The 19,348-nt window shown below is 56.7% G+C and overlaps 11 protein-coding genes across 11 annotated transcripts; 5 read left to right on the top strand and 6 right to left on the bottom strand.

Annotated features, from left to right (window-relative positions):
- Positions 1–68: 68 nt before the first annotated feature.
- A1O3_06463 (uncharacterized protein) lies at positions 69–722 on the bottom strand (the record flags this gene model as incomplete). The annotated part of the gene is made up of 1 exon (XM_007736583.1): positions 69–722. The coding sequence occupies one exon, from the start codon at positions 720–722 to the stop codon at positions 69–71; it is 654 nt and encodes a 217-aa protein (XP_007734773.1).
- A 1,541-nt stretch (positions 723–2,263) lies between these two features.
- A1O3_06464 (uncharacterized protein) lies at positions 2,264–2,782 on the bottom strand (the record flags this gene model as incomplete). The annotated part of the gene is made up of 1 exon (XM_007736584.1): positions 2,264–2,782. The coding sequence occupies one exon, from the start codon at positions 2,780–2,782 to the stop codon at positions 2,264–2,266; it is 519 nt and encodes a 172-aa protein (XP_007734774.1).
- A 550-nt stretch (positions 2,783–3,332) lies between these two features.
- A1O3_06465 (uncharacterized protein) lies at positions 3,333–4,550 on the top strand (the record flags this gene model as incomplete). Its single annotated transcript, XM_007736585.1, has 1 exon — positions 3,333–4,550. The coding sequence occupies one exon, from the start codon at positions 3,333–3,335 to the stop codon at positions 4,548–4,550; it is 1,218 nt and encodes a 405-aa protein (XP_007734775.1).
- Positions 4,551–4,609: 59 nt separating this feature from the next.
- On the bottom strand, positions 4,610–5,579 carry A1O3_06466 (uncharacterized protein; the record flags this gene model as incomplete). The annotated part of the gene is made up of 3 exons (XM_007736586.1): positions 4,610–4,731; positions 4,816–4,955; positions 5,089–5,579. 3 exons carry the CDS (start codon positions 5,577–5,579, stop codon positions 4,610–4,612), a joined length of 753 nt encoding a protein of 250 aa, XP_007734776.1.
- A 1,113-nt stretch (positions 5,580–6,692) lies between these two features.
- On the top strand, positions 6,693–7,781 carry A1O3_06467 (uncharacterized protein; the record flags this gene model as incomplete). Its single annotated transcript, XM_007736587.1, has 1 exon — positions 6,693–7,781. The coding sequence occupies one exon, from the start codon at positions 6,693–6,695 to the stop codon at positions 7,779–7,781; it is 1,089 nt and encodes a 362-aa protein (XP_007734777.1).
- Positions 7,782–7,841: 60 nt separating this feature from the next.
- Positions 7,842–8,438, bottom strand: A1O3_06468 (uncharacterized protein; the record flags this gene model as incomplete). The annotated part of the gene is made up of 1 exon (XM_007736588.1): positions 7,842–8,438. One exon carries the CDS (start codon positions 8,436–8,438, stop codon positions 7,842–7,844), a length of 597 nt encoding a protein of 198 aa, XP_007734778.1.
- Positions 8,439–8,803: 365 nt separating this feature from the next.
- On the bottom strand, positions 8,804–9,782 carry A1O3_06469 (uncharacterized protein; the record flags this gene model as incomplete). Its single annotated transcript, XM_007736589.1, has 3 exons — positions 8,804–9,450; positions 9,522–9,635; positions 9,707–9,782. The coding sequence occupies 3 exons, from the start codon at positions 9,780–9,782 to the stop codon at positions 8,804–8,806; spliced, it is 837 nt and encodes a 278-aa protein (XP_007734779.1).
- A 1,989-nt stretch (positions 9,783–11,771) lies between these two features.
- On the top strand, positions 11,772–13,253 carry A1O3_06471 (hydroxyacid-oxoacid transhydrogenase; the record flags this gene model as incomplete). The annotated part of the gene is made up of 1 exon (XM_007736590.1): positions 11,772–13,253. The coding sequence occupies one exon, from the start codon at positions 11,772–11,774 to the stop codon at positions 13,251–13,253; it is 1,482 nt and encodes a 493-aa protein (XP_007734780.1).
- Positions 13,254–14,017: 764 nt separating this feature from the next.
- On the top strand, positions 14,018–16,062 carry A1O3_06472 (phosphoglycerate dehydrogenase; the record flags this gene model as incomplete). The annotated part of the gene is made up of 2 exons (XM_007736591.1): positions 14,018–14,498; positions 14,666–16,062. 2 exons carry the CDS (start codon positions 14,018–14,020, stop codon positions 16,060–16,062), a joined length of 1,878 nt encoding a protein of 625 aa, XP_007734781.1.
- A 678-nt stretch (positions 16,063–16,740) lies between these two features.
- Positions 16,741–17,538, top strand: A1O3_06473 (uncharacterized protein; the record flags this gene model as incomplete). The annotated part of the gene is made up of 1 exon (XM_007736592.1): positions 16,741–17,538. One exon carries the CDS (start codon positions 16,741–16,743, stop codon positions 17,536–17,538), a length of 798 nt encoding a protein of 265 aa, XP_007734782.1.
- Positions 17,539–18,361: 823 nt separating this feature from the next.
- On the bottom strand, positions 18,362–19,258 carry A1O3_06474 (uncharacterized protein; the record flags this gene model as incomplete). Its single annotated transcript, XM_007736593.1, has 1 exon — positions 18,362–19,258. The coding sequence occupies one exon, from the start codon at positions 19,256–19,258 to the stop codon at positions 18,362–18,364; it is 897 nt and encodes a 298-aa protein (XP_007734783.1).
- Positions 19,259–19,348: the final 90 nt, after the last annotated feature.

Consider the following 19,348-nt stretch of genomic DNA (forward strand, 5'->3'; position numbering starts at 1 on the left):
AAGGCACCTGAATCGAGTTCAGCATCCGTCAGATCCTCGACGTCCTGTAGCAATGAAAAGGCTGCTATTCATGTGTTGGCCGTGCTCGTGGGATCGTCTGTGGCACTCGTTGCTTCGCCGGCTTCGGACTGTACTTCTGGCCCGTCGTAGCCGAGCTTCTTTAAGTCGCGCAGGAGTTCCCCTTCTTTGCCAATCTTCATGATCTGGTCGTGCGACAACTTCTCTCCTGTGGCACGTCTCTCCCTGAGCTCTCGAACCGCCTTCAGCTTTTTGAGATGATTCCGTATCTTTTTTTGCCGGTCAGCTTCTTCCTCGCCAGCCGGTTGATTCGCCGCCAGTTTGCTAGGATCTCGCCAGTCCTGCTTGAGTTTCTCTACATCAGCAATGGTGGTACTTTGCATGGCTGTTGTGAGTTCCTCGTCCGTCGATCCCTGTACTGCTGCCTTTTTGCGCGCGGCCTCTCTGCGTTTGGCATTCTTGTTCGGTGCAGCGACATCGTCCTTGGCCGAAGCAACCGGATCAGCCCCAGGCACACCGCCTTGCCCTCTGCCCTTCCATGCTTCGGCACTGCGATTTTTGTACGTCTCGATGTCTTCAGGAGGCCTGTAGCCCGGCCTCACTCGGATTTCTTTCCTGGTAGAACCATCGGCGCGTTTAGATGAGGGAATGAATGCAGCACCATCGGCCGCAGTCTCAATGCCGGCCTTGCTGATTTTAGACATGGCAAAGACAAGACCGGTGGTACGCGCTGCCGGGACGCTCGAGGCTCACGGGGGTGGGAAAATCAGGGTCGATTCGACATGGCGGGGTCGAGTATTCGCAATTACGGTCCTGGCTCTATCGCAATGGTCCCAAGGACGGTTCGAGAGGCGACGGCGGCACAGGGGATACAGGCTCAAGCCTCAGAATCGTGGCACGCTACTAGTATATGGCACAAAACTGCTCCATCGTGAAAGAAAGTAAGCCTATCGAAATATCTAGGCGAATCATCAGATTTGATCTCACGCCGCTTTAAAGAGTAATGTCCCAACTGGGATGTGTATGGCGGCTTCGAGTTCATCAGCGTACAGATCACGCCGAACTGGCCTAGTCACAGGTTGTAGCCAGTCTGTCATGCTCTCCAGAATGGAACTGGACCGCTCCTACTTTGACCACTGTGCACCTATCGTTCGCCAGCACAAGCCTGGGCAGCAATAGCACTGTCGTTATGTGCAGAAAGCCTGCTGAAGCGAGAGTCTTCCGCCGAAAAGGTGAATGCTGCCTTTTCTAGCCAATGGATTCAGGCATCTCGGCGGACTGAGTGTCCGGCAACAGCAGCCACAAGGGTGCTGAGTTATTTGGATATCCCGTCGTCGTAAGACGTGTTGATCGCCCAGGACATTCTGCGCAAATAGATAAAGGGCGCCGACCGTATGAGAACCAATTGTCCAGCCTAGTTTTGATGATCCGTTTAATGATCTGCCCCAGCCAAGTGGCTATCTGTAGGAGCGTCCTTCGGATTTGTGGATAGAGATATAGGTAGATTGAAGATTGGATAAGTAGCCTCAGTCCGAAGTGATATCCCATTCTTGAGACTGAGGTACTGTTGAGCAGCTCACTCTGATATGTTCCACAGGACCGAGAAGAGGTTCTCGGCTCACCAAAATGGCAAGCGTAAGCACGATGTGATGGGTTCGATAGCCTTCACTGAGGATGCTGCGTGGTCCTGCGTCGAAAGCACGAACATTCCTTGAAGAGTTGGATCACGAAGTATCCTGGAACCCAGAAAGTGACCGCGACCACCACCAGTAGTATTTGCGCCCAACGCGGCCAGTCCAGATAATTTCCAGCAGACCTCGGGAGGATTGTGTTTTGACCATCGTTGAGAACACGCCCTATTGGCGCCATATTGACGTACGACTCCGCGAACTTTGGTGGTAGCTTTCGCTCGACCTCAATCGCGGCGGCTCACTGTTATATGGCGGCCGTCAACTATGGTGCAATTCATCAGCTTGACAAAACCTGCAAGTAGCTTATGATAAAGCGTACCACAACGCTGCCGTGCTGAGGATAGGCGGTATGACACAGAAACTCCGAGGAGAGATCGGTTCGTCTTTGGTATGTCCTTCCGTGACCATGGACTAGACAGAAAGTGAAGCGACAGAGTCATCGACGAGCGATTGACTGCGAAAGTGACACCAGTGCCATCCTTTGTCCCGACACTCGGTCCGCATATCTCTACGGCAAACAAAGCACGCACGTGCCTTGAGATGCTCAGGCCAAACTACAGCCATTTTCGGCCAGCGCCAACCACGCGTTGTCGAAAGACCGGGCTTTTGATCGGCTTGCCGATGGTGTAAAAGGGGTTCATCAAGGTTTTCACCCACAGTTCGAAAACTTCATTCATGAACTGGCGAATAGCTTCTTCGGTTTGTGGGCTCGTGGGGTTTTGTGGAATGGACGTAGACGATATGGTGGACGAGCGACTACCGGCGGAGGCAGTCGTAATGGCCGATGGCTGATGGAGGAGCATGAAGCGGACATTGGTGCCAGTGAGGAAGCAGCTTATGTGTGAATTTGTCGGCGCGTAATTGTCAATGACTTTCAGCCACATGTTCGGGCTCAACCATTGAACCTCCTCCACAACGTCCAGAGCTGCATGCACAATGAATTGGTTCATATACCGAGCTGTCTCTCCATTGCGAAACCTCGGAACACCATCTCCTCCAGCTTTGGAAGTGCCAAAGGTCAGTTCGAAGAGTGGAGTGTCCGCCGGCGAAATGATGACAAAGTAATAGGACATGGTGATGAGGACCGAGTAGCTTGCCGCGTACAGGCCGCAGGAGGGCCCAAACTCGGACTCGCGTCCTGGAGGATTTTCTTGGTGACTCGGGCTTTTGTACAGCCGTGAACGTCCACTATGACGAGGCGTGCCGGAATATCAAGAGCAAGACTTCGAGGTTGGTGGAAGAGCACGACGTCGTGTTCGTCGACGAAGTAGAGTGAGGATTAGCCGCTTTGGAACTTTGCCTTGCCGCTTTAGAGGCGTGTCGAAGAGCACAACGGGTGGTCCAACATACCACCGATGTTGCGTCCGATCTTGGGTCTCCTGGGATCAGCTTGCTTTTTGAGCCTGTATCTTCATGGTTGTCCTCCAATAAGATGGCCATGACATTCATCCAGCAGGCTCGCTTCCTCCCTCGCAGCATGCACTTCACGTGACCATACGGATCACGTGAGCGTCTATTTCCTCAGCGAACCTACGATGGTCTCACCTGGGCGCGAAACATGATACCTTGAATCGACTTTGCGACTGTCCCGTCTGTCAATCTGCACCTCTGCATACGGCCAAGATGCCCGCCCTCGCATTTGGCCTCAATGCCGCCAAATCTCGACCAGGAATTTCAAAACCATCTCAAAAGCGTAAAGCATTCTTCGACGAGGATGAAGACATTCCGGAGACCAACGACGTGCCGCAATATGGCGCAAAGAAGCCCTCGAAGCCACTGCGACCGATAACTGGGTTCGGAGAGGACGACGAAGATGACGAGCCACCTAGGAAATCACCGCAAGTCTCGCAGCCGGGCCTGCAAAGTGCGAAAGTGAAGGGGACGGGCACAGAAAAATACACGAACCTGTCGGCGTTGCGTAGTGCAAGGTTACAAGATGAGGAAGCGGCCAAGATAGACTCGTCAGTGTACGACTACGATGCAGCCTACGAGACATTTCACGCCCCGAAGGAGAAGAAATCCTCGAGCGAAGAGCAGGAGTTTGTACCGAAATATATGGGCTCACTCCTCCAAAGCGCTGAGGTCCGAAAGCGAGACCAATTACGGGCGCGAGAAAAGCTGCTCAAGCGTGAAAGAGATGCTGAAGGGGACGAGTTTGCCGACAAAGAGAAGTTCGTGACAGAGGCGTACAAGAAGCAACAGGAAGAGATCAAGCGGATGGAAGAGGAAGAAAAGAAGCGAGAAGAAGCTGAGGAGGAGCGCCGGCGGAAAGGAGGCGGTATGACAGATTTCCACAAGAGGGTGCTACAAAAGGACGAAGAGAGAATGCGGCAGATCCAACAGGCTGAAGAAGAGGCCGCCCGTAGGAAGGCGAGCGGAGTTCAAGACGAGGAGCAACCGGAAGAGGAGCAGACCGATGCAAAGATCGCGGAGGAGCTGATTCAGAAGGGAGCGCGGATTGTAGTCAACGACGAGGGCGAAATTGTCGACAAGAGGCAACTGCTGTCGGCGGGCCTAAACGTTGCGGCGAAGAAACCTGGAAAGGAACAACAGGGCTTAGCGAAACCGGCATCGGCCCGTCCCCAGGAACACTGGAAATCATCCAAGGCGCAGGACTCCCGAGTGGCTCAGCGCGAGAGACAGTCGCGGATGGTGGAGCGCCAGGTCGAAGAGATGGCCGCCAAACAGAGAGAGGCTGAGATGGAAGAAGAAAGAGCTCGGCAAGAAACGATCAAGAGCAGGCTCACGGAGACTGATAAGATGGGTGCCCGGGAAAGGTATCTGCAGCGCAAGAAGGAAAGGGAAGAGGAGGCGAAGAAGAAAAAGGAAGCGGGTGGGTAGACCCGGCCGGTTCTCGCGGTTCACCACCCCTGCTGCAATCCAAGAGGTGTCGAGCGTGCTCATTGAATAAACATGCCTCCGTCGACCGCGACAACCTTGTTATGCACGTACCCGGTCTTAACAATCCATACAACGGTCTCGGCGATCTCATCTGGCTTTCCCAGCCTCCCGATCGGGATTTCTGCGCCCCGTCAGGTCAGCCGTTCGTCACCAGGGGTCAGATGTGGGCAGACGAGTGAAGACGGCGAGCACGATGATGACTCACTGGCAGCCAGATCCGGGGCCGACGGCAACATCTTGGTGTCCTCAATCAAAGCGGGTGCGACTCCGTTGACAGTGATGCCCCTTTTCCCGTACGCGTTCGCCAACCAATGCACCAGACCGTGTATGGCCGATTTCGAGGACCTGGGGCCCCCACGCCTGGAGTTAGCCGACGAGCCCTCCAACAACTCGCACGGACAAGGCGTCGAAAGAAAGGGCTGTGGAGAGGATGGGATGGCAGTCGAAAGGACAGGGGCTGGCCAAGGTCGATACTCACGCATAGTGCGGTCCAATCACGCCGCCCGTGAAGCCGGCGACGCTGGAACAGAAGACGAGCCTCCCCCAGCCCTTGTCCAGCGTGGCCGGCACACACAGTTGGGTAAGCAGAAAGGGCGTGCCGCAGTTCGCTCTCCAAGTGGCCTCGAATCCGTCGACACTGACGTCGCTCACGTCCGTGACGCCGCTCTTGCCTAGGGTCGTGCCTGCATTGTTGAACAAGATGGTGGGATTACCCAATTCGCGCACGACAGCCGCATGCAGCTCGCGCGTCTCGGCGTAGGAACTGAGGACTGCACGGAACGCGGCAGCCCGGACGCCCATGGACTGTAGGGTCGAGACAAGTGAGAAGGCCGTGTCGGACGCGCTGTGGTAGTGTACGGCGACGGAGCAGCCGAGGCGGGCGAGGGCCAGGGATGTGGCGTGGCCAATGCCGCCTGTCGCGCCGGTGATGAGAGCGAGATGGGACGAGAGGTCGGTGACGAGGGCCATTTCAGCCTCGTCGGTGGATGGAGGTGTTTGGGGGCGTGGTCTGTTGATCCGTGCGGCTGTTGCGACAGTCAGCTCTTCAATCAGAGGGACGTTAGCCATCAATCAGAGGGATGCTAGCCCATCAGGTGCCCATGAATACTACGTACCTACCTGGTGTTGTGCTCTTGTACCGTAGACCAGATACCTTCCGGGCCCGGCCTGCAGTAGATACTAGAGATACCGTACTACACGTTGCGACGAACGGTGGCCTCTAGAACTGTTGCGAGTGTGTTCGAACTGTCCATGTCAGCGAAGAGCATTCATCCATCCATCCATCCATCAACATCTTTGGAGACACAAGTACTCTGTACTCCGTACATAGGGACTGATATATAGACATACACTCAGGTAGCTCTTGCGAAGATATCTGTCCCTTATACGAACAATCCAGGCCTCGACAGGTCAATGTAAATGGACATGTAAATACAGAGTACTAGCCAAGCACTTATGGATGCGATATGCTGTGAGACTCGGAGAAAGGACGGCTGCACGGCTGGAGGCTTCGGTCCGGCGTGTATATGTGTGTGTACATGTAAGCACGTAGCCGCTGCCCATTGCCCCTCCCAGCTGGGGTCCCATCAGAAACTAGGTACCGAGTACAGTCAAGTTATTACCTTACCTCAGGTACATACCTACCTAGGTACCCTACCTACTGTGCCTACCTATGTATGTATGTACCCATCCAACGAAACGAAGTGGCTCCTATTATCTGTGCTTCCCTAGAGCCTCGCGGGTCTGTCGGCACTGGGTTCTTTCCCCTTGGTCCACTCATCACGACGACGATAGGACAGTTTGCGAAGGCCACCGACATTGGCTTTGGCTTTGGCTTTGGCTTTGGCGACGGAAGAGGACTCGATGGTTTCGTGCCGACTGTATATTTGAGGGACCAAGTAGACGACCAAGATAGCGAGCCAGCACCAGTACGACAACAAGACTCGTCGAGTCAACTACCTCATACCTTAGCTGAGCCCAGCAACTGCAACACCGGTCGACCACCAGCCGGCGTTGACACTACATCCTTGTACCTGATATACCTCCAGCTACATGTACCCAGTCTAGCCTACTTTAGGGACAATGTCGACCCTGCACCACTCCTCCCCGAGCTGTCCGCCAGCACTCACATCTGCCACACTACAGCTCCACTACCTCGCCGAGGGCGCCGCCAACATCATCTACAGTGTGTCTGTGCGGTCTCCGCCGGGCCTACAGCACCATTCTCACTGCTGCATCTTGCGGCTGCGCAAAGACCTCCCCTTTACGAAGCCCGCTCTGGAGGTAATGCGCGATTTCGAAGAGCGCATTGGACCTCTCTTCGGCGGCCACGAGCATCTCCTCATGAAACAGGCACTGTATCCACTGACACCAGAGATGGTCCTCGATGCGAACGCCGAGTTGAGGGAGATGGAGACTGCGGATTCATCAGGCGACCGCGTCGCCGCCGAGGGCCAATCTAAAGGGAGGGTCCGCCATCATCACAGACGGCATGTCTATCTGCCCGCCTATGAAACGGAGCAGAACGGGATCTTGATGCAGAACCTAAAAGAGCCAGGAGTCGACCAGCTGGTCGAGTTCAAACCCAAGTGGTTGGTCCAGAGTCCCAGTGCACCTGTCGATGCAAGAAATTGCCGAACGTGTGCTCTGAATGCGATGAGGAGGAAGGGTGGAAAACATCAGGGCCGAGGCGATTCAGGCTTCTGTCCGCTGGACCTGCTCTCGGGGCCGGACGAAGGCGATGTGCTGCAACAGGCCCTGGCGAATGTCTGCCAGCCGGCCGAGGGAGGGATCGAGGAGTTTCTCGTATCCTTCCGTCAGCGAGTGCAGCCTGCATTGAGACATCTGGCGACGCTGCAGAGACAATACGGCTCGGTGGGTCTGGATGACTACCGCAATCCGGCTGGTAAGAATCTTGACCTGGCCATGGCATTAAGAGACTGTAGTGTCTTCCTGGCTTTGCACACAACGACGACGTCAGCTTCGGATTCGAATTCGAGTCGAGGCCGCGTCGAGCTGGTCGATGTCAAGTTCGCCGACCTGGACCTGAAGACGCCGGAAGGAAGAAAGTTGCAGAAATGGGCATCCATGGAGCAAGAGTTGCTGGACGGCGGGTGGTACTACAACGCCGAAGGATCGCACTGTTCTCTGGGTCGTCGCCGAGAGACGTGAGAACCGAGCAGAAGCAATGTACAGTGCAGGCTGGTCCAGCCATGTTCGGGAAAGATCTTTTCACCAATTATGATGGATTGGAAAGAGGAGCAGGGCCAAGGTCGAGAACTTCTGGTCTTTGACGGCCCTTATGTCGTGCTTGATCTGCGCCAGCAGTTGTGACGACAGGCCCCCTCTTCGTCGAGCGTAGATGTCGATCCCGGCGGGCGTGAACAGCGTCTTCTGGAAGTAGGTGACCATCCAGCCGCCCTCTTCATCGCCGTAGCCCAGGATCTGCCAGTGGCTCGAGGCGATCTTCAGCCATCCTTTCCCGCGCCAATTGTATGCGGCCGTGGCATCCGCCTCGGGCACGTCGACGCCTTCCACCTTCTTGTGCTTGTCCGAGGTCAAGGGCTGGTACTCGACCAGGTCGTCCAGCACTTCGGCGTTGTTCTCGAGCGGCGTATACGTGATGGTCACGTTGCGGTTTGACTTCCACAAGGGCAGCGTCGAGTGCGTGACATACCACAGGCCCTGGAGGAACGAGACGGGAGGAGGGGTGAATTGGAGGGCGAGGGCGACATCAAGGTCACGGTCACGGTCACGGTCGAGGGCTCCGCGGCCGGTGGAGGGCGGGCGGATGTTGAGACGTGTGGGCGTGGGCGCTGTGTCCGCCATGGACGCGCCACACTTCACGGACAGAACGTCGCAATCCGAGGGGATCTGGATAGTATCACACTACACACTACTACAGTAGGCAAGTGTATGTGTTGTGTTGTGTTGTGGGAAGGGAACGATGCTGGTGTCGTGGTGTCAGTGGTGTCAGAGTTGGAGATTTGGCCACGCCAACCAAATAATGACAACAATTTACCCCTTTCGGGTCCGGTGTCCGTTGGCGGCTATAAGGCTCTACTGCTCCAATTGCTGGAGTCGCCTCTTTCCAACTTCCCTTCAAGTCCGTGCCGGTCGTTCTCGCGTCCGAGCACCCAGCGAACTGAACCCCACGGTTGGCGTCAACCTGCCACTTGGCCGCCTGCTTGAGCCTATCGCTTCTTCGTCAGGGTGCCCGAGACATGCGGCAGTGCCGACCATTCGAAATGGGTCTTGAGGTCGACCGCCTCCCAGTCTCCAGCACTTTTCAACACTCCCGCGATATCCCGGCTCATCTCGCAGCCAGCCAGGAAAAACCTCCAGCCGAGCGCGTGGTAGAGGATCTGCATTGCTCTGGCCAGAACACTGCCGGTGGTGGTCCACGGATTCCTGACATGCTCGACCACCATCAAGTCCCCGCCCGGGCGGAGGAGGGAATACAGATCGCGCGCCGTCTCGTCGAGATCCGGCACAGAGCAGAGAACACGCAGACTGACAATGGTGTCGAAGAGGCCGTCTGCGGCCGGGCTGACGCCTTCTTTCGCCAGTGCACTCAGCAGGGCTTTCTTCTCTGCCGTGCAACCGAGAATGTGATAGTCATCCGTAAGTTTGGCCTGGTCGATCCGGGCTTGCAACGGTGCATGCAGGCCCCCGCTCGGTTCCGCGCCGTAGATGGCGCTGATGTTTGGGTTGTCGGCGAAACACGAGACATGAGACCCCGAGCCGGGCCCTATGTCGAGGACCACGCCGTGCGCCCGAGACAGCAGGGGCGGGATAAGCGCCGAAGGTCCCGCCGGTGGCGGAGCCGGTTCGACAGGAGCTGGGAGCAGGAGGATTGAAGATCAGAGACCCATCGTCGGCCGCGGTAGGAGCGATATTCTTAGGACTAACCAGTGCGTCTCGTCCAGAACCTGGAAAACGCTTCGTCCCTCACCCTCTGCAGATTTGATGCGGAAGGGGCTTGTCGCTGGATGAGGAAGAAATCGAACGCGGTGGCAAGAAAGGCTGGCCTGGTATCAGCAAAGGCTGTCTTGCGCCGAATCACGACCCGGCTCGCCTCTTGTAGCACCACGTACAGTAGGCACTGCCATAGAGCATATAGCCCGGAAAAATGAGATCAGAGAGGCGCTCTCTCAGAGGTGGCCACGACATGGATGCTGCTGCTGGCTGTGGCGATGGTCGATGGCCGATGGCCGAGGAGAGGAGGAGGAGGAGGAGGAGTCACGCAAATGGCCAAGAGAAGAGCAGGTTGGAGGTTGGAAGAAGAACAACGGAGGTGGGGAGCGAATACTAGTAGATTTCAGATTATATATACCTCGATAGACCGCCGCTCGACATCTGATACACCAATTCCACCATCTGGACTGTGGGGCGATACTGCAGCACACTCTTTCTTTGTCCTCATTACACACCATGTGATTTCATCCCCTTCAACACGTCGACCGCAGATCCCACAGATGGACATGGTTGATGATCACAGTATACTGTATTGCACGACTCTTTCAATGAAAGGCGGTATGGGACTGGGTGGTGATGTTGATGGAAAGACGGATGTTGGAGTACCCCCGCCCATGGTTTTTGGTAGCGTATGCTACATGTATGCAAGTGTGAGATCAGGATGTTGACGTTGTGCGATATGCGACCGGGATTCTGAGACTTCGTGCCCGGAGTCCTCAAGTCCTAATCTTATGGTTACATGGTAGGGCTGTGGCCTTGACTCCGCTATGGTCAGCTTACTTTTGGCTTAGGTACCTCGGGTACATGTAGATAACTTGACATTCATGGACATCTAGAGCTGTAGGAAGGTGTGATATGATGATGATCATGTTAGGTTATTGTAAAAGCAGCGTGGTCCTGTGTGACCCTGACGCGAGTGTAACGTACATGCATACTACACTAGTACTAATATAGCACTAGTGTAGAAATTTTAAATCAAAGCTATATAATTTATATCTCCATAATTTTGGTCACGAAACTTATTCCAATTATTTCCTCTTCTAGAGGTACTAGGATGGTTTAAGTCACGGCCTCGTGGCCTAACGGTCAAGGCGTTGGTTTTCGGTTTTCCCTATTTATAGGGATTTAGATGATCACCAAAGATTGGGAGTTCGAATCTTCCCGGGGTCGTATTATTTTTTTTCGTTGGCACTTTTTTTTTTAAGGTCAAACTTCAAGTCGGAATACTGCTATACTTACTATAGTAGGTGATTATATGTGCGATGCGGAAGCGTTGTTCTTCAGGTCAGCCTATAGAGAACCATCACTTGGGTCTGAAGTACTACTAGAGTCTCGATGTACCTAAAATATATAGAGTCATCCTTTGAATTGAGTCGAGTTGCACATCGCCATCATTATTCAACCCTCTTTACAGAGTACCTACAAAGTATCTCCCCCTCTGTGCAGGTATAATTGAAGGAGCCAGATCCATGCCTATACTTCTACTTCTTAGGAGATGGTTTCCATGCGCCTAATTCAGCATGCCTGCGCTGGACCGTCACGAGCTCTCCACGGCCCACCAACATCACTTATCGTGTCCGAATCGGAGTGAGGCTCAGGTCCTGGACAGCATGGCCTTCTCTCCGATTGTTCTCCCGTAAGTGTAAATCCCCCGTATGTGCTCCGTATGTGCTTATGGCAGTGGTTCACCGCAGAGGCGGCCGGTTTCGAGGCCTGAGGAGCCCGCCGCACATTTCCGTGTTTGGTCTTCCGGCGGAAGCAGGCATTCGCCCAGTTATTCCCCCTCCAAGTTGCGCTGCGCACAGAAACCCAATGGTGGGAGCTTCTCAGAGCTCTCCCCACACTCGGCTCCTCTGCCTCGGTCCTCTCTGCCTCTACCTCTCTCTACCTGGTACCCACACAGGATGAGCGGGTTGCGAAGCCAGTACGAGCTGGGTTTGTTACCGAAGGGCGGGACTTGACTTGACTGGTGTCGGCCAGACAATTAACCGAATCATTGACGCCGTACGCCTGCCTCCTCCATCTCATCGTCTCGACCTCCTCACTGTTCGTGGCAGGTCTAAGGAAGCAGTCGAACTCCAGAGTACACAGAGTACTCTCTCGTCCATCTCGTCCCGTCACCCTACCTCACCGCCAGTCGCGTAGACCCTGTCCTGGTCCTGTCCGTCCATCCTGTTCGCACTCATGTCCCTCTCACCCGCCGTCCGTATCGCGAGGACCGCTGCTCAGCGGTCCACCTCCCTCCTCCATGCGATCCAGTACAATCACCCGCCGAATTGCCCTTGTCACTCGAATCCCAATCACCACCATAGCCCAGCTGTGTTCGGTGAGGCCCGGCGGCGCCTGGCCACGCCCATCGACCACTCACGAACCAGAGAGTACGCGTTTGAGTTGGCCGCCAGCTCCATCCGATTCGGCCCAGGCAGTACCAAAGAGGCGGGCATGGATTTGAAGAACATGGGCGCCAAGCGGGTCTGCGTGGTGACGGATGGAAATGTCGCGAAACTCGACGCGTTGAGGCATGCGATTGACGGTCTGACCAAAGAGGGGATCGAGTTTACAGTCTATGACAAGTGCCGAGTTGAGCCTAAGGACAGCTCGATCAAGGATGCCATTGCATTCGCAAAGCCCTACCAACCCGACGCGTTCTTGGCCGTGGGAGGAGGGTCGGTGATTGACACGGCCAAACTGATGAATCTCTACACCTGTTACCCCGATGCGGATTTCTTGGACTTCGTCAATGCTCCGCTCGGCAAGGGCCTGCCCGTCGAAAAGCGTCTCAAGCCTCTCGTGGCGGTCCCGACCACCGCAGGAACCGGGTCAGAAACCACGGGGACGGCCATCTTCGACCTGGTCGAGAAGCGGGCAAAGACGGGCATCGCGCACCGCAATCTGAAACCCACGCTGGGAATCTGTGACCCGCTCAACACCCGCACCATGCCGTCGGCCGTTCACGCCTCGTCGGGCTTGGACGTCTTGTGCCATTCCCTCGAGTCCTGGACCGCCATCCCGTATTACGAGAGAACACCGCGGCCGACCAACCCAATCAACCGTCCGGCGTACCAGGGCGCCAACCCCATCTCGGACATCTTCTCCCTCCAGGCTCTGAGATCGACCGTGAAGTATCTGCCTCGGGCGGCCAAGGACCCTGAGGACTTTGAGGCGCAGAGTGAGATGCTTTTGGCCGCCACTTTGGCCGGTGTGGGGTTTGGAAACGCTGGCGTCCACCTGTGCCACGGTATGAGTTATCCCATCAGTGGCCAGAACCCGGGATACAAACATGCGGGCTATCAGGTCGAGACGCCCATCATACCTCACGGAGTCAGTGTGGCGGTCACCGCCCCGGCCGTGTTCAAATTTACGGGCTCCAGCAATCCAGACCGTCATCTGGCGGCGGCAGAGTGCTTTGGCATAGATATCTCAAATGTCAAAAGAGAAAGTGCCGGCGAAGTCCTCAGTGAAGCGTTGGCCGAATTCCTCATCAAACTGGGCGATCAGCCTCGAGGCTTGAAGCCGCTAGGATTCTCACGGGATAGCATTGACGACTTGGTGGAGGGCACCTTGCCGCAGAAGAGAGTGCTGATGCTTGCCCCGCGGCTGAGCGAAGAGTTGAATGAGGAGCGGCAGCAGCTCCGAGCACTGTTTGAGGAGGCTCTGGAGTACTGAAGAGATGCGGGATGTCTGAATGATGGGATGCATGGCTCTGCAATGCTATCTGCTATTGCTATCTGCTGCCTGCTGTCTGCTGCAATTGCTCCTGTTTGCAGGGGTTGCCTCTTTTTTTTCGGAGCTCAGGCCGGCTGACCGCTTGTTCAGCTTCCCCGGAAATCGCAACAAATCGCGGGGGCTCAGGCTCGTCCGCCTCCACCTTTTCTCCTCCTCCTCCCACCTCCCACCATCTGCCATCTGCCATCTGCTGCGCCTCCCACATCACATCCTTTCAGTTGCGACTTCGGCCTCTCTCATCCCCCCATGCTTGCATCTGGGGTTCTCCCACGGACCCTCTCCTACCTAACGTCTCATTTGCTCGATTGGATGGCTGACGCACCGAATTGACAAACCACGAATGGATTCTGAAGGTGCCTGGCGCCATACCGCCGACCACAGAAGAAAGCTAGTGTCTCCAACACCTCATTCGCACAACGTGGTTCGATTTGTTGGATACGTGGGTGGAAAATTAAAATGAAAAAGTCGTGCAACAATAACATGAAGAAATAAAGTCTGCAATCTAAACATCTGCAAACGCAACATTTTTCTGGCCCTATCCTCTCGTTGATCCTCAGCTCCCGTTCTCTTCCTCGAGTAGTGATTCGGCCAGGCGGTGTCCATCTTGTGCTCTGTAGGGCCAATCCCCCGTTCCTCTTCATTGTGGCACCGCTCGTTCATGCTCTTAGGAAAAACCCCCCTCGCATTATTAGAGATAGCCAACCATGGCTTCGTCCAACCTTGTTGGCCACACGGCTCGACCTCGAGTCCTATGTCCCGAAAACCTCTCGGCCGATGGATTGACGCTGCTTCGCAAGACGCTCGACGTGGATGAGAAGCAGGGCCTGACCCCCGAGCAACTCATTGACATGATCCCCGAGTACGACGCACTGTTGGTGCGGTCCGAGACCAAAGTCACCGCGGCCCTGTTGAATGCGGCGCGCAAGCTCAAAGTCGTGGCTCGTGCCGGCGTGGGTGTCGATAACGTCGACGTCCCTGCCGCCACGAGACTGGGCATCGTCGTGGTCAACTCGCCCAGTGGCAACATCCAGGCGGCCGCCGAACATACCATCGCTTTACTCATGAGCTTGGCGAGGAATGTCCCGGATGCCGATGCGAGTCTGAAAGCTGGCAAGTGGGAGAGAAGCCGTCTGGTCGGTGTCGAGGTCAAAGGCAAGACTCTGGGGATTGTGGGACTCGGGAAAGGTATGCCGTCGTCGATATCTCCTCTCTCCTCACTCCTACCCCGGCATGGCATCTCGAAGCGTTTTTTGCTCCATGTCTCTGTTCTGCTGCTGCCGTTGCGTTGGCCTTGGTTCTTCCCCTCCCACCTTGGGCGGCCCAGTTGATCTGACGCACCCCCGTTGCTGCAGTCGGTCTTATAGTCGCTCGTATGGCTCGTGGCCTGGGGATGAACGTGGTCGCCGCAGACCCGTATGCGTCTCAATCGGTCGCGGCGGCGGCCAATGTCATTCTCGTCGAATCCCTCGCGGAACTCCTACCTCGGGCCGACTTCCTCACCATCCACACGCCCATGCTGGCGTCGACCCGCGGCATGCTCTCTAGCACCGAACTCAACCAGATGAAGCGTGGAGCACGCATCCTCAACGTTGCCCGGGGCGGGATTGTCGACGAGAAGGCTCTCCTGTCCGCGCTCGACTCGGGGCACATCGCCGGGGTGGCCGTCGACGTGTTCACGAGCGAGCCTCCGACCAAGGACCCGGACTCGGCTGCCGCGAGGCTCGTGCAGCATCCCAAATGCATTGCGACCCCGCATCTCGGGGCCTCGACGGTCGAGGCACAGGAAAACGTGTCCATGGACGTGTGCGAACAGGTGCTGCAAATCCTGGCGGGCGACTTGCCGCGCAGCGCGGTCAACGCTCCGATCATCCTGCCGGCCGAATACAAGACGCTGCAGCCGTTTGTTCGCTTGGTCGAGAAAATGGGCTCCTTGTACACGCAGCACTTTACGTCGCCGAGGCAGCCCGCGCAGAGAAACATCAACACGTTCGATCTCATCTACGAAGGCGAGATCACGCACATGTCAAGCACCAAGCCCCTGTTCGCAGCCTTGATCAAGGGGCTCACGTCGCCCATCTCGGACGCGGAGGGGTTCAACGTCAACATTGTCAACGCCGAGACGGTGGCCAAAGAAAGGGGCATCTTCGTCAACGAGCAGAAATCCCGCGACCCCAGTACCCAGGCTCAGGCTTACAGCAGCCTGGTCACTCTGGTCGCTCGGGCCGGGGCCGGAGCTGGAGCCGGATCGGAAGGGCTGGTCAGCACGACGGGCACAGGCCAACAGCGGGAGAGTAGCAGTAGCACGCAACATATCATCTCTGGATACTGCAGTGACAACTCGCCCTTCATCTCACGACTCGGTCGGTTCTCGACCTCGTTCGTGCCGGAAGGGAAGCTGCTCATCTGTCACAACTACGACTCCCCGGGCAAGATCGGCGTCGTGGGCAGCGTCTTGGGCCGGCAGGGGGTCAACATCAACTTTATGAGCGTCGCCCCGGCCACCTTTTCTGGTTCTGGTTCTGGTTCTGGTTCTGGTTCTGCCTCTGCGGCTTCCCCGACCGGCATCAATGGGAGTGGAAGTGGGATTGGCAGTGGTGGTGGCGGTGGAGACGGCGCCGAGCCGGTTTCCTCCAAAGAGACCACCGAGGCTCTCATGATACTGGGTGTTGACAAGGAAGTAGGAGACGACGTCAAGACGGAGCTGGTGGGTGCGAGGGGGGTTTTGAACGTGAGTAGTGTTACGCTGTGATATATGACAAGTGACATGCATGCAGGTGGCATGCGATGCACAGCTGTAGACTACATACACAAAGCAGTGCTGGATGGTAGGATGGAACGGTGCCGTAGCTGGTCTCTGCCACTGCCGCTGCCGCTGCCGCTGTCGCTGCCGCTTTGGTGTTCGTATCGACAGTGTCGCCCTGCTGGAGACGGAGAAGTGAGAAGTTCCGTATACCTTATACCTATTAAGTACGCTGCCAACTTGATTGCACCTGTATTTGCACCGTTTGCACCGTTTGCACCGTTTGCACCGCTCGTACTCGTATGGTTTGCACCGTTTGTACTGGTGGTAGGTAGGTGGTGCCTGGCCATACATATTATGTAAGCGGGCATCGGTCTCTGTGTCTCTAGACGTCGGACGACAAGTCTGCAAAGACCTCGTTGCAAATGCCCGAAATGAATTGAAGGCATCCGGGAATCCCAGAGTCTTCCTTCTCTCGACCCATCATATAATCTGCAGAGGGCGGCATCGAGACTTGTTTGGACTGAGCGAGCACTCACATCTCCCTCCTCCCTCCTCCCTCCTCCGTCCACCAAACCCACCGCCGCTGACTTGCCTTTCTTTACCTACTGCAAGTTCAGCACCACACCACACCACACCACACCACACCACATCTTCCAGTGGTTTGTTCAAATAGACATCGAGACCATGACACATCCACCAGCGCCAGTGTCGGCGTCGGCGTCGGCGTCAGCACCGCCGGCGTCTCCGTCGTCCCCGTCGTCCAGCCCTTCCCCAGTCCTACCGGCCAACACGTCCCTGTACGCACGGCAGCTCCTCAGCAACCCGCCGGCGTCACACAGCGCGGCCATCGAAAGCGCCATCTCGAAGCTTCAGCTCCTGGCGCACATTGAAGGCGGCTACTTTGCCGAGACGGACCGGGACGCGCTGCTGGTGCCCAACCCGTTCCAGCACCTGCCGGCGCTGGCGAACCCGACCGCGACCGACGACTCGCCGACCCGCCACGCCAGCACGACCATCTTCTACCTGCTGGCGCCGCGCAGCCCCGTGGGCTACTTCCACCGCAACCGCGGCCGGACCGTGCACACGCTGCACCGCGGGCGCGGCGTCTACGTTCTGCTGCACATGGACCGCCGCGACGCGCGCACGGGCAAGGTGCCGGTCGAGACGTTCGTCGTCGGCCACGATCTCGACAAGGGCGAGAAGCTGCAGTGGATCGTCGAGGGGGGCAAATTCAAGGCGAGTTTTTTGATCCCCGACTCCGACTCCGACACAAACACCCCCGCCACTGATACGGATGTGGACGGTCAACCTGGCAGTGCAGCCGGCTTGCTCATCAGCGAAACCGTCGTGCCGGGCTTCGAGTATGCCGATCACGATTTCTTGACCGCCGAAACCATGCGTGATGCTTTGGACCCGGCCCAGCTCCACGAGCTGAAGTGGTTGTTGAAGAGGGACGAGCAGAAACGCTTGGATGCGCTGTGACACCTCGCTGCACTGCACTGCCAGTGGTAGTGGTAGTGGTAGTTGTCCATGGTATAGTGCGGTGCCCTCCTGGCCAGCGGCACTCGTGCATGGCTGTGTGGCTGTATGGCTGTTTGCCGGCGCATGGACAGATACGCAACGCACGCAGCTGATCTCTCTGTAACATCGACCATTGAGTATCCGAGTTGACCCATATCAAAAGCAATGCAGGGTGTCATGTGCCATACCATACTCTTGTTGAAGGTTAGAGAGGCCGTAGTATTTAATGTATCCTTCTCGCCAACGCCGCAATCTACGCCCGCAACTGCAACTCAAACCTGCCTTCCAACTTGCCGTCCAAAGACGCCGGCGAGATCGTAACCCCAGGCCTGCTCCAAGCTCACTCTCAATCTCATAGCGCCCATGTATCGCAGCCATCCGACTCATAGCTCCATCCAAAACCACAGCATACCGAATTCTCCCTTGGACTTGATAAAAGCCGGGCACCATCGCTCCATGATACCCCCGGCCAGTGCAAGGAAATCCGCAGCCTTTTTGACCTGCAGCAGGTTCTGAACCTGCCGACCCTATGTTAGCTATCAATAGTGAGCTGCAAGGGATAATGAGGAATCTCACTTGGATAGTAGTATTTGCATCTTTGGGTGTGATGCCAGTACTGTCAGTACCGGCATCGACTGGGACGATGAAACCGGCATCTTGTTTGGTGATTCGAGGAGCGAACGTCGAGTGAGAGTGTCCGGTTAGTATGCTGGGGATACCTTCTGCAATAATGCCCAAACAATTCCCACCGCACCGCTCGCAGTCATTCGCGGTCGAGGCTTCATCATAACAACTCGAGCTCGCCCCTCTCGACGCCGCCCCTGACATCCCGCCACCTGACCAGCCAGACCTCTCCGTGCCTCATCCTCAACTCGACGGTGGCGGGCTCCCGCTCCCACTCTCCGGTTTCAGACCCGGCGGTCGGGGCGAGGTCGACGTCGCGTTCATTGCTCCACACGCCGTCAACCAGACACCGCACGACCACGGCGATGGCCGCATCCGGCGGCTCGAGCATGGGAACACCGCCCGTCGCGTCGTCCAGCCGCCTCAACGCCGGCGGGAACGCACTGAGGAAGCTGGAGCTGTAGAAGTCGGACAGCAGGGCCTGGTGGGCGCGCAGAAACTGTGTCTCGGCAGCGCTCAGGTAGTGCGTCGACATCGATCCTGCCGCGCCGGCGTCCTGCCGTTGTGCTTGTAGTCGTAGTTGCGCGAGATACCAGCCGGCGTGCTTGGTGAGCTTGGCCAGGCGCTGGCGCAGGAAACTCCGCACCAAGAACTGCGTGCGTGACAAGTCGGTCTGGAGGATCGAGAGGATCAGGTTGGTGTTCTGCGTGCCGCTCGGTGCTTTGTGGCTGTGAGGGCGAGGATGAGGGTGCCCGTAGCCGTTGTTCAGGGCGTGGGACGCCGGTGCCCCAGTACCACTGTCGCCGCCGCCGCTCGAAGCCAGGTCTTCGATCCTTGATACCTGGCTCTGTACGCGCGCCATCACCCGGTTCATCAGGTCGCACGGGTACGGCAGTAGATCAGGCGCGCATCGCTCACACGTCCACGCGCGCGTCAGAAGTTGGTGGTCAGTGAAGGCATCCGTGTCGGAGAAAGCGTCGGCCTGGCCCCTGGACCCCGCGTCAGGAGGCCGCGACACCTCGGCGAGGATGTCTGCGATGTCCATGTCCATGTCCATGTTTGGTCGCGGTCACGGTCACGGTCTTGGTCCCCAACCGGACAGTCAGAACAAGATGGGTGGACGCCCAATGACCCGGCTCGACCTGAA

This window comes from Capronia epimyces (genome assembly GCF_000585565.1).
Source record: "Capronia epimyces CBS 606.96 chromosome Unknown aczIQ-supercont1.5, whole genome shotgun sequence".
NCBI lineage: Eukaryota > Fungi > Ascomycota > Eurotiomycetes > Chaetothyriales > Herpotrichiellaceae > Capronia > Capronia epimyces.